Genomic DNA, 12,603 nt, shown 5'->3' with positions numbered 1-12,603 from the left:
TTCAGGACTGCAACACAATCAACAGGAGTCATGTTCAGGACTGCAACACAATCAACAGGAGTGATGTTCAGGACTGCAACACAATCAACAGGAGTCATGTTCAGGACTGCAACACAATCAACAGGATTCCTAGCTGTATATGTTTACCGGTATGAATCCAAAGCCACGGTCACGTAGCCTGGTCCCAGATGTGTTTGTGTGTTGTGTAGCCTACTGATCTGGTACCAGGCTAACGGGCACAGTGGGTTCAGCGATAGGTTCAACTGCCTTCTCTGCGCACACGTTGGCCACGTTTCTGTTGGAGAAATGGGAAGATAAACACACCTCTACCTGCAGATTCACCTCTGGCTAGGTCTAAATTATTCATTCTACAAGGTTGTCAGATATTGTAGTTTTCTAGGTTCTTCTGCCTCAAGGCAGAAAACAGACAAACGAGACACTGGGAGCAAATTAGAAACAGGAAGAAAAATCCAGGTAGTTTTCTCTTCTAGTTTGTTTAGAGAGTCAAGAAAGTTTTCTGTTGCTAGAAACCAAAGTAATTGATAATGGATGTCATGTTCGGCGTTTCTAACGAACCCACACTGGGGGCGTTGTGAACGTTGTCCGCCTTTTAATCTCCTCCCGTTGTCAATATTTCATCTGTGTTGTTATCGACAACCAGGCATCATTCGTCTGGAAACAACTACAGGCTAACTTCACTTTCCCCTCCTCGTCTCAAGTGTCAAGGGGTGTGTCTGAGGTGATTTGTTGCATGTATCCCATCCAATCATTACCGAATCTCTACTCAGATTACATCCACACAACCGTAGAGACCTATCCCTGAGAGACCTATCCCTGAGAGACCTATCCCTGAGAGACCTATCCCTGAGAGACCTATCCCTGAGAGGCCTATCCCTGAGAGACCTATCCCTGAGAGACCTATCCCGTAGAGACCTATCCCGTAGAGACCTATCCCGTAGAGACCTATCCCTGAGAGACCTATCCCTGAGAGACCTATCTCGTAGAGACCTATCCCTGAGAGACCTATCCCTGAGAGACCTATCCCTGAGAGACCTATCCCTGAGAGACCTATCCCTGAGAGGCCTATCCCTGAGAGGCCTATCCCTGAGAGACCTATCCCTGAGAGACCTATCCCGTAGAGACCTATCCCGTAGAGACCTATCCCTGAGAGACCTATCCCTGAGAGACCTATCCCTGAGAGACCTATCCCTGAGAGACCTATCTCGTAGAGACCTATCCCTGAGAGACCTATCCCTGAGAGACCTATCCCTGAGAGACCTATCTCGTAGAGACCTATCCCTGAGAGACCTATCCCTGAGAGACCTATCCCTGAGAGACCTATCCCGTAGAGACCTATCCCTGAGAGACCTATCCCTGAGAGACCTATCCCTGAGAGACCTATCCCGTAGAGACCTATCCCTGAGAGACCTATCCCTGAGAGACCTATCCCGTAGAGACACAATCAACAGGAGTCATGTTCAGGACTGCAACACAATCAACAGGAGTCATGTTCAGGACTGCAACACAATCAACAGGAGTCATGTTCAGGACTGCAACACAATCAACAGGAGTCATATTCAGGACTGCAACACAATCAACATAGAGAGACCTATCCCTGAGAGACCTATCCCTGAGAGAACTATCCCTGAGAGACCTATCCCGTAGAGACCTATCCCTGAGAGACCTATCCCGTAGAGACCTATCCCTTAGAGACCTATCCCTGAGAGACCTATCCCTGAGAGACCTATCCCGTAGAGACCTATCCCTGAGACCGAGCAGTTTTTAGAGAGCTCCTCTGATGACTACACCCGAGGTTTACCCAAGTGATTTAGGGGTGTGCATCCCCCCAAAAATGCCATCCGTAAGGGCTCTGGTGAAATGTAGTGCACTAAATAAGAAGTAGGGTGCCTTTTTTGGACGGACGCCCTTAGTAATTATTGGATGTGTACGGTGACTGACTTCAGCGTTTCTCTTCTCGTTCGACGAGAGGCTTTATTCAACCATCCATACAGAGGCTGTTTTCAACCATCCAATCAGAGGCTGTTTTCAACTATCCATACAGAGGCTGTTTTCAACCATCCAATCAGAGGCTGTATTCAACCATCCATACAGAGGCTGTTTTCAACCATCCAATCAGAGGCTGTTTTCAACCATCCAATCAGAGGCTGTTTTCAACCATCCAATCAGAGGCTGTATTCAACCATCCAATCAGAGGCTGTTTTCAACCATCCAATCAGAGGCTGTTTTCAACCATCCAATCAGAGGCTGTTTTCAACCATCCATACAGAGGCTGTTTTCAACCATCCAATCAGAGGCTGTTTTCAACCATCCATACAGACGCTGTTTTCATATTGTCCAGCCCACTCTGCTGCTCTGAATACATGCTGTTTACCTGTAGTAAGGAGTTTTACTGTGAATACGTGGTGTTTACCTGTAGTAAGGAGTTTTACTGTGAATACATGGTGTTTACCTGTAGTAAGGAGTTTTACTGTGAATACGTGGTGTTTACCTGTAGTAAGGAGTTTTACTGTGAATACGTGGTGTTTACCTGTAGTAAGGAGTTTTACTGTGAATACATGGTGTTTACCTGTAGTAAGGAGTTTTACTGTGAATACATGTTGTTTACCTGTAGCGAAAAGTTGGGTCTGTAATGGTGTGTTAGTCCCTATAAAGGCTGGGTCTGTAATGGTGTGTTAGTCCCTATAAAGGCTGGGTCTGTAATGGTGTGTTAGTCCCTATAAAGGTTGGGTCTGTAATGGTGTGTTAGTCCCTATAAAGGCTGGGTCTGTAATGGTGTGTTAGTCCCTATAAAGGCTGGGTCTGTAATGGTGTGTTAGTCCCTATAAAGGTTGGGTCTGTATATATGTGGTGCTCTAGTCCTTCAGGTGTAGTGGGTGTATAGATGTGGTCCTTCAGGCATAGTGGGTGTATAGATGTGGTCCTTCAGGTATAGTGGGTGTATAGATGTGGTGCTCTGGTCCTTCAGGTATAGTGAGTGGGTGTATAGATGTGGTCCTTCAGGTATAGTGGGTGTATAGATGTGGTCCTTCAGGTATAGTGGGTGTATAGATGTGGTCCTTCAGGTATAGTGGGTGTATAGATGTGGTCCTTCAGGTATAGTGGGTGTATAGATGTGGTGCTCTGGTCCTTCAGGTATAGTGAGTGTATAGATGTGGTGCTCTGGTCCTTCAGGTATAGTGAGTGTATAGATGTGGTCCTTCAGGTATAGTGGGTGTATAGATGTGGTCCTTCAGGTATAGTGAGTGTATAGATGTGGTGCTCTGGTCCTTCAGGTATAGTGAGTGGGTGTATAGATGTGGTCCTTCAGGTATAGTGGGTGTATAGATGTGGTCCTTCAGGTATAGTGGGTGTATAGATGTGGTGCTCTGGTCCTTCAGGTATAGTGGGTGTATAGATGTGGTCCTTCAGGTATAGTGGGTGTATAGATGTGATGCCCTGGTCCTTCAGGTATAGTGGGTGTATAGATGTGGTCCTTCAGGTATAGTGGGTGTATAGATGTGGTCCTTCAGGTATAGTGGGTGTATAGATGTGGTCCTTCAGGTATAGTGGGTGTATAGATGTGGTCCTTCAGGTATAGTGGGTGTATAAATGTGGTGCTCTGGTCCTTCAGGTATAGTGGGTGTATTAGTGTTGTATAGGCCATCAGTTGTCTGTTGGTGTCTCATGCAGTCTCTCTCTGTCCAATACTCTCCCTGTAATGTCGGACAGACTTTTAACGTTGGCACGGACAACCTTTTACATGTTCCTCTTTGTGTCGCTGGGCATTCTGGGCATTCTGGGCAGGCTGACAGGAGGAGGAGGAGGAGGAGCAGGCTGTGTGTTTTAATGAGCCTTGAAACCAGGGGGGAGAGACACACAACCAGGGGAGTCACGAAGAGAGGAGCTCCTGCCTACTATCGAGCCTCTTCTTCTCCTATTCTCTTCTCCTCCTCTCTTCTCCTCCTATTCTCTTCTTCTCCTATTCTCTTCTCCTCCTATTCTCTTCTTCTCCTATTCTCTTCTCCTCCTCTCTTCTTCTTCTATTATCTTCTCCTCCTATTCTCTTCTTCTCCTATTCTCTTCTTCTCCTATTCTCTTCTTCTCCTATTCTCTTCTTCTCCTATTCTCTTCTCCTCCTATCTTCTCCTATTCTCCTCTTCTCCTATTCTCTTCTTCTCCTATTCTCTTCTTCTCCTATTCTCTTCTTCTCCTATTCTCTTCTCCTCCTATTCTCTTCTTCTCCTATTCTCTTCTCCTCCTATTCTCTTCTTCTCCTATTCTCTTCTTCTCCTATTCTCTTCTTCTTCTATTCTCTTCTTCTCCTATTCTCTTCTTCTCCTATTCTCTTCTTCTCCTATTCTCTTCTCCTTCTATTCTCTTCTTCTTCTATTCTCTTCTTCTTCTATTCTCTTCTTCTTCTATTCTCTTCTTCTTCTATTCTCTTCTTCTCCTATTCTCTTCTCCTCCTATCTTCTCATATTCTCCTCTTCTCCTATTCTCTTCTTCTCCTATTCTCTTCTTCTCCTATTCTCTTCTTCTCCTATTCTCTTCTCCTCCTATTCTCTTCTTCTCCTATTCTCTTCTCCTCCTATTATCTTCTTCTCCTATTCTCTTCTTCTTCTATTCTCTTCTTCTCCTCCTCTCTTCTTCTCCTATTCTCTTCTTCTCCTATTCTCTTCTTCTTCTATTCTCTTCTCCTCCTATTCTCTTCTTCTCCTATTCTCTTCTTCTCCTATTCTCTTCTTCTTCTATTCTCTTCTTCTTCTATTCTCTTCTTCTCCTATTCTCTTCTTCTATTCTCTTCTCCTCCTATTCTCTTCTCCTTCTATTCTCTTCTCCTCCTGTTCTCTTCTCCTCCTATTCTCTTCTTCTCCTATTCTCTTATTCTCCTATTCTCTTCTTCTATTCTCTTCTTCTCCTATTCTCTTCTTCTCCTATTCTCTTCTTCTCCTCCTCTCTTCTCCTCCTCCTCTCTTCTCCTCCTATTCTCTTCTTCTCCTATTCTCTTCTTCTATTCTCTTCTCCTCCTATTCTCTTCTCCTCCTATTCTCTTCTTCTCCTCCTCTCTTCTCCTCCTATTCTCTTCTTCTCCTATTCTCTTCTCCTATTCTCTTCTCCTCCTATTCTCTTCTTCTCCTATTCTCTTATTCTCCTATTCTCTTCTCCTCCTATTCTCTTATTCTCATATTCTCTTCTTCTATTCTCTTATCCTATTCTCTTCTCCTCCTATTCTCTTCTTCTCCTATTCTCTTCTCCTCCTATTCTCTTCTTCTCCTATTCTCTTCTTCTCCTATTCTCTTCTCCTTCTATTCTCTTCTTCTCCTGTTCTCTTCTCCTCCTATTCTCTTCTTCTCCTATTCTCTTATTCTCCTATTCTCTTCTTCTATTCTCTTCTTCTCCTATTCTCTTCTTCTCCTATTCTCTTCTCCTCCTCCTCTCTTCTCCTCCTATTCTCTTCTTCTCCTATTCTCTTCTTCTATTCTCTTCTCCTCCTATTCTCTTCTCCTCCTATTCTCTTCTCCTCCTATTCTCTTCTTCTCCTCCTCTCTTCTCCTCCTATTCTCTTCTTCTCCTATTCTCTTCTCCTATTCTCTTCTCCTCCTATTCTCTTATCCTATTCTCTTCTCCTCCTATTCTCTTCTTCTCCTATTCTCTTCTCCTCCTATTCTCTTCTTCTCCTATTCTCTTCTTCTCCTATTCTCTTCTCCTCCTATTCTCTTCTTCTCATATTCTCTTCTTCTATTCTCTTCTTCTCCTATTCTCTTCTTCTCCTATTCTCTTCTCCTCCTATTCTCTTCTTCTCATATTCTCTTCTCCTATTCTCTTCTCCTCCTATTCTCTTCTTCTCCTATTCTCTTCTCCTCCTATTCTCTTCTTCTCCTATTCTCTTCTCCTATTCTCTTCTCCTCCTATTCTCTTCTTCTCATATTCTCTTCTTCTCCTATTCTCTTCTCCTCCTATTCTCTTCTTCTATTCTCTTCTTCTCCTATTCTCTTCTCCTCCTATTCTCTTCTTCTCCTATTCTCTTCTTCTCCTATTCTCTTCTCCCCCTATTCTCTTCTTCTCCTCCTCTCTTCTCCTCCTATTCTCTTCTTCTCCTATTCTCTTCTTCTCATATTCTCTTCTTCTCCTCCTCTCTTCTCCTCCTATTCTCTTCTCCTCCTATTCTCTTCTCCTATTATCTTCTTCTCCTGTTCTCTTCTCCTCCTATTCTCTTCTTCTCCTATTCTCTTCTTCTCCTATTCTCTTCTTCTCCTATTCTCTTCTCCTCCTATTCTCTTCTCCTCCTATTCTCTTCTTCTCCTATTCTCTTCTCCTATTCTCTTCTCCTCTTTGGCTCCTCTCCTCTTTCTCCTCCTCTTCTCTATCGCCTCTTTTTAAACTTGCCTTTACATCGGTCTCTCTTTTGCCAGATCCTGTTGGTGTGTGAGGAGATGGGGATGAGTAGGGAGGAGGGGAGGGGTAAGGAGGGGGGAGAGACCAAAACAACAAGCAGCTTTCACGGGGCATCTTTTAGTCTCTAAAGGACAGCTGCTCCCCAAACCTCTTCTGGAAATAAAGTGAAAGCAATTAAGATATGATAAAGAGCTCTCTCTCTCTCTCTCTCTCTCTCTCTCTCTCTCTCTCTCTCTCTCTCTCTCTCTGTCCCTCTCTCTCTTTCTCTCTCTCTCTCTCCCTCTGTTTCTCTTTCTCTCTCTCTCTCTCTCTCTCTCTCTCTCTCTCTCTCTCTCTCTTTCTCTCTCTCTCTCTCCCTCTGTCTCTCTTTCTCTCTCTCTCTCTCTCTCTCTCTCTGTCTCTCTCTATCTCTCTCTCTCAACTCTCTCTCTCTCTCTCAACTCTCTCTCTCTCTCTCTCTCTTTCAACTCTCTCTTTGTCTCTCTCTCTCTTTCAACTCTCTCTTTGTCTCTCTCTATCTCTCTCTCTCTCTCTCACTCTCTCTATCTATCTAAGCATTAGGTATTTTTCCTTTGGAAGACAGAGGCCCTTATAGACAATGGACATTTATATTGGAAGTCTGTCTGAGACTTAATAGGACGAGTGCAGGCCTCTCTCGTGTGTGTGTGTGTGTGTGTGTGTGTGTGTGTGTGCCCGTGTGTGTGATTTTAACACCAACACTCTGTATAAAATTAGACGATTCTCCTTTCCTTCAACATCCCCGGGTCTCCATGGCAACCAGTTTAGAAGCAATTAGCTTGCTATCAGGAAACTCTACGTTCCTTAATTGGTTCATTAAAGATTATATTAACTATAGAAGCCACATCGTGGATTCTTTTTTTTCCCCATTTAATTTACTACACTAACAGATACTACTAAAACAAACTGACACGAAGATAACGTCCTCTTACTCTCTTTGAGGATTTAGTTTTCTTGTTTCATCGTGTGTCTCTTTGGCAGAATGATTGGTAGTGTATGTGTGTTGGGTGGGTGACAGCCCTGGACACGTTGGTTTCTGCCTGTTGTAGCTAGTCCTATCTTTTTGTTGTCTAATTAGCACATATTCATGATGGGAACATATTCTCTTTCTGTGGGTGTGAAGAGACACAGAGACAGAGAGAGGGGAGAGAGACATTTAAAAAAAAAAACATCCAATTTGTGAACTTCGTTTGAGAGGTTTCGTTTTAAATAACACCTTTTTTTACAAAAGAGATGTATTTTATGCTGTGATCGCTAGACATTAAAACAGCCTTGGTCTCAAATGGCACCCTGTTCAGAAAATTAAAACAGCCTTGGTCTCAGATGGCACCCTGTTCAGACATTAAACAGCCTTGGTCTCAGATGGCACCCTGTTCAGACATTAAAACAGCCTTGGTCTCTCTATCCATGTTCCATATGAGACAGTCCTGGTCTGAGTCTAGTCATGTTCTAGTTGAGACAGTCCTGGTCTGAGTCTAGTCATGTTCTAGTTGAGACAGTCCTGGTCTGAGTCTAGTCATGTTCTAGTTGAGACAGTCCTGGTCTGAGTCTAGTCATGTTCTAGTTGAGACAGTCCTGGTCTGATTCTAGTCATGTTCTAGTTGAGACGGTCCTGGTCTGAGTCTAGTCATGTTCTAGTTGAGACAGTCCTGGTCTGAGTCTAGTCATGTTCTAGTTGAGACAGTCCTGGTCTGAGTCTAGTCATGTTCTAGTTGAGACAGTCCTGGTCTGAGTCTAGTCATGTTCTAGTTGAGACAGTCCTGGTCTGAGTCTAGTCATGTTCTAGTTGAGACAGTCCTGGTCTGAGTCTAGTCATGTTCTAGTTGAGACAGTCCTGGTCTGAGTCTAGTCATGTTCTAGTTGAGACAGTCCTGGTCTGAGTCTAGTCATGTTCTAGTTGAGACGGTCCTGGTCTGAGTCTAGTCATGTTCCTGTTGAGACAGTCCTGGTCTGAGTCTAGTCATGTTCCTGTTGAGACAGTCCTGGTCTGAGTCTAGTCATGTTCTAGTTGAGACAGTCCTGGTCTGAGTCTAGTCATGTTCCTGTTGAGACAGTCCTGGTCTGAGTTTAGTTATGTTCTAGTTGAGACAGTCCTGGTCTGAGTCTAGTCATGTTCCTGTTGAGACAGTCCTGGTCTGAGTCTAGTCATGTTCTAGTTGAGACAGTCCTGGTCTGAGTCTAGTCATGTTCTAGTTGAGACGGTCCTGGTCTGAGTCTAGTCATGTTCTAGTTGAGACAGTCCTGGTCTGAGTCTAGTCATGTTCTAGTTGAGACAGTCCTGGTCTGAGTCTAGTCATGTTCTAGTTGAGACAGTCCTGGTCTGATTCTAGTCATGTTCCTGTTGAGACAGTCCTGGTCTGAGTCTAGTCATGTTCTAGTTGAGACAGTCCTAGTCTGAGTCTAGTCATGTTCTAGTTGAGACAGTCCTGGTCTGAGTCTAGTCATGTTCCAGTTGAGACAGTCCTGGTCTGAGTCTAGTCATGTTCTAGTTGAGACAGTCCTGGTCTGAGTCTAATTGAAATGCTGTAGTCTCTCTCCTTATCATGTATAACATGAGCTTGGTATCAACTCTGGATAAAACAACGTTGTGTTTAAACTGCCACTCTTTCTTGTCTTTCAGATTGGGGAGACCCAGCTGGTGCTTGTGACTGAGGAGTCCTTTGACTCCCAGTACTATGTGGCTCACAACAAATACTATGAGCAGGTAAGACACCAGGCTTTCATTCAACTCACCCTGCTACAACTCAGTGACATGACATTTCACTACAGTTGAAGACGATAAGAGATGGCATTAGAAGGTTTATAGAATTCTTTCTTATACACAACATCACCATGGAAACATTGGGTTTGACTGTCTCTTATACACGACATCACCATGGAAACATTGGGTTTGACTGTCTGTACTCTTATACACGTCATCACCATGGAAACATTGGGTTTGACTGTCTCTTATACACGACATCACCATGGAAACATTGGGTTTGACTGTCTGTACTCTTATACACGTCATCACCATGGAAACATTGGGTTTGACTGTCTGTACTCTTATACACGACATCACCATGGAAACATTTGGTTTGACTGTCTCTTATACACGTCATCACCATGGAAACATTGGGTTTGACTGTCTGTACTCTTATACACGACATCACCATGGAAACATTGGGTTTGACTGTCTGTACTCTTATACACGACATCACCATGGAAACATTGGGTTTGACTGTCTGTACTCTTATACACGACATCACCATGGAAACATTGGGTTTGACTGTCTGTACTCTTATACACGACATCACCATGGAAACATTGGGTTTGACTGTCTGTACTCTTATACACGACATCACCATGGAAACATTGGGTTTGACTGTCTGTACTCTTATACACGTCATCACCATGGAAACATTGGGTTTGACTGTCTGTACTCTTATACACGACATCACCATGGAAACATTGGGTTTGACTGTCTGTACTCTTATACACGACATCACCATGGAAACATTAGGTTTGACTGTCTGTACTCTTATACACGACATCACCATGGAAACATTAGGTTTGACTGTCTGTACTCTTATACACGATATCACCATGGAAACATTAGGTTTGACTGCCTGTACTCTTATACACGACATCACCATGGAAACATTAGGTTTGACTGTCTGTACTCTTATACACGACATCACCATGGAAACATTGGGTTTGACTGTCTGTACTCTTATACACGTCATCACCATGGAAACATTGGGTTTGACTGTCTGTACTCTTATACACGACATCACCATGGAAACATTGGGTTTGACTGTCTGTACTCTTATACACGACATCACCATGGAAACATTGGGTTTGACTGTCTGTACTCTTATACACGACATCACCATGGAAACATTGGGTTTGACTGTCTGTACTCTTATACACGACATCACCATGGAAACATTAGGTTTGACTGTCTGTACTCTTATACACGACATCACCATGGAAACATTGGGTTTGACTGTCTGTACTCTTTATTCTCTTATCACAGAGAAATGCCCAACCGGATTAACACATGTTGGCTTTCAAACAGGTGGTTACCACAGGTTAGATTAGTCTGTGTGTGGTTAGATTGTAATGCAGGTGGTTACCACAGGTTAGATTAGTCTGTGTGTGGTTAGATTGTAATGCAGGTGGTTACCACAGGTTAGATTAGTCTGTGTGTGGTTAGATTGTAATGCAGGTAAGTCAGTTTATTTGACCTTCATTTAACTAGGCAAGTCAGTGAAGAACAAATTCCTATTTTCAATGACGGCCTTGGAACAGTGGGTTAACTGAACGACAGATTTGTACCTTGTCAGCTCGGGGATTCGAACTTGCAACCTTTCAGTTACTAGTCCAACGCTCTAATGCAGGTGGTTACCCCCAGGTTAGCTTAGCTTGTATTGCAGGTAGTTACCCCCAGGTTAGCTTAGCTTGTAATGCAGGTGGTTACCCCCAGGTTAACTCAACTTGTAATGCAGGTGGTTACCCCCAGGTTAACTTAGCTTGTAATGCAGGTGGTTACCCCAGGTTAGCTTAGCTTGTAATGCAGGTGGTTACCCCAGGTTAGCTTAGCTTGTAATGCAGGTGGTTACCCCCAGGTTAGCTTAGCTTGTAATGCAGGAGGTTACCCCGGGTTAGCTTAGCTTGTAATGCAGGTGGTTACCCCAGGTTAGCTTAGCTTGTAATGCAGGTGGTTACCCCAGGTTAGCTTAGCTTGTAATGCAGGTGGTTACCCCAGGTTAGCTTAGCTTGTAATGCAGGTGGTTACCCCCAGGTTAGCTTAGCTTGTAATGCAGGTGGTTACCCCAGGTTAGCTTAGCTTGTAATGCAGATGGTTACCCCAGGTTAGCTCAGCTTGTAATGCAGATGGTTACCCCAGGTTAGCTCAGCTTGTAATGCAGATGGTTACCCCAGGTTAGCTCAGCTTGTAATGCAGGTGGTTACCCCAGGTTAGCTCAGCTTGTAATCAATCACATGGAGGCCCTCCAGTCCTCCGTTTTGGCAACTGATAATAAGACTAATCTCCTGCTTTTAATGTGCAAACATTCAGTCCAGCCTTCATCCTTCCAGCCTTAAGCCACATACCAGCTGAAAATCCCACAGCACCCTGCTGCACATGGCTTCAAAGCTTCCCTCCCCTCGTCTCCTTGTAAAAATAAAAAAATAACTTTCAAACATCCCTTCAAATAAATCAATTTACCCCTGTGTTAACAATCATCAGAAACATGTTTGAAGTTGTGCTTTTAAAAAAAAGGGACTGGAAGAGAGCAGTGATACTTGTTCTCCCTGCCGGTCTTGTCTCTGGGCTATAAATGTAGTTACTAGTGTCATCTAGTTGCTGTAGCTCCAGGTGGACTGTTGGCAGTTTGATCTGCGTCAAAGGTTTTTCCAAACCCATCCCTCTAAAATGATTTATTTTTTTCTCGCTTGCCCATCCTAAATCAGGAGCTGTCTAGAGGGCTGAGTACACAATGACATGTGACTGGTCTCTAGACCGGTCTCTAGACATGTGACCGGTCTCTAGACATGTGACCGGTCTCTAGACCGGTCTCTAGACATGTGACTAGTCTCTAGACATGTGACCGGTCTCTAGACATGTGACCGGTCTCTAGACATGTGACCGGTCTCTAGGCATGTGACAGGTCTCTAGGCATGTGACCGGTCTCTAGGCATGTGACCGGTCTCTAGACATGTGAGAGAAGCAGACATGTGACTAGTCTCTAGACATGTGACCAGTCTCTAGACGTGACCGGTCTCTAGACATGTGACTGGTCTCTAGACATGTGACCGGTCTCTAGACATGTGACCGGTCTCTAGACATGTGACCGGTCTCTAGACATGTGACCGGTCTCTAGACATGTGACCGGTCTCTAGACATGGGACCGGTCTCTAGACATGGGACCGGTATCGAGACATGTGACTGGTCTCTAGACCGGTCTCTAGACATGTGACCGGTCTCTAGGCATGTGACCGGTCTCTAGACATGTGACCGGTCTCTAGACATGTGACCGGTCTCTAAGCATGTGACCGGTCTCTAGACATGTGACCGGTCTCTAGACATGTGACCGGTCTCTAGACATGTGACCGGTCTCTAGACATGGGACCGGTCTCTAGACATGGGACCGGTATCGAGACATGTGACTGGTCTCTAGACCGGTCTCTAGACATGTGCCCGGT

At 44.3% G+C, this 12,603-nt stretch overlaps 1 protein-coding gene across 1 annotated transcript in view; it reads left to right on the top strand.

Annotated features, from left to right (window-relative positions):
* The window catches only part of LOC139418957 (threonylcarbamoyladenosine tRNA methylthiotransferase-like), a 291,223-nt gene that overhangs the window by 223,189 nt on the left and 55,431 nt on the right, over positions 1 to 12,603 (top strand). Inside the window, exon 4 of the mRNA XM_071168755.1 lies at positions 9,035 to 9,118. Within this exon, the coding sequence (XP_071024856.1) occupies positions 9,035 to 9,118 (84 nt within the window). The remainder of the gene's footprint in view (positions 1 to 9,034; positions 9,119 to 12,603) is intronic.

Source organism: Oncorhynchus clarkii, chromosome 2 (genome assembly GCF_045791955.1).
Source record: "Oncorhynchus clarkii lewisi isolate Uvic-CL-2024 chromosome 2, UVic_Ocla_1.0, whole genome shotgun sequence".
Classification (NCBI taxonomy): domain Eukaryota; kingdom Metazoa; phylum Chordata; class Actinopteri; order Salmoniformes; family Salmonidae; genus Oncorhynchus; species Oncorhynchus clarkii.
This window is presented reverse-complemented; position numbering and strand designations above follow the sequence as displayed.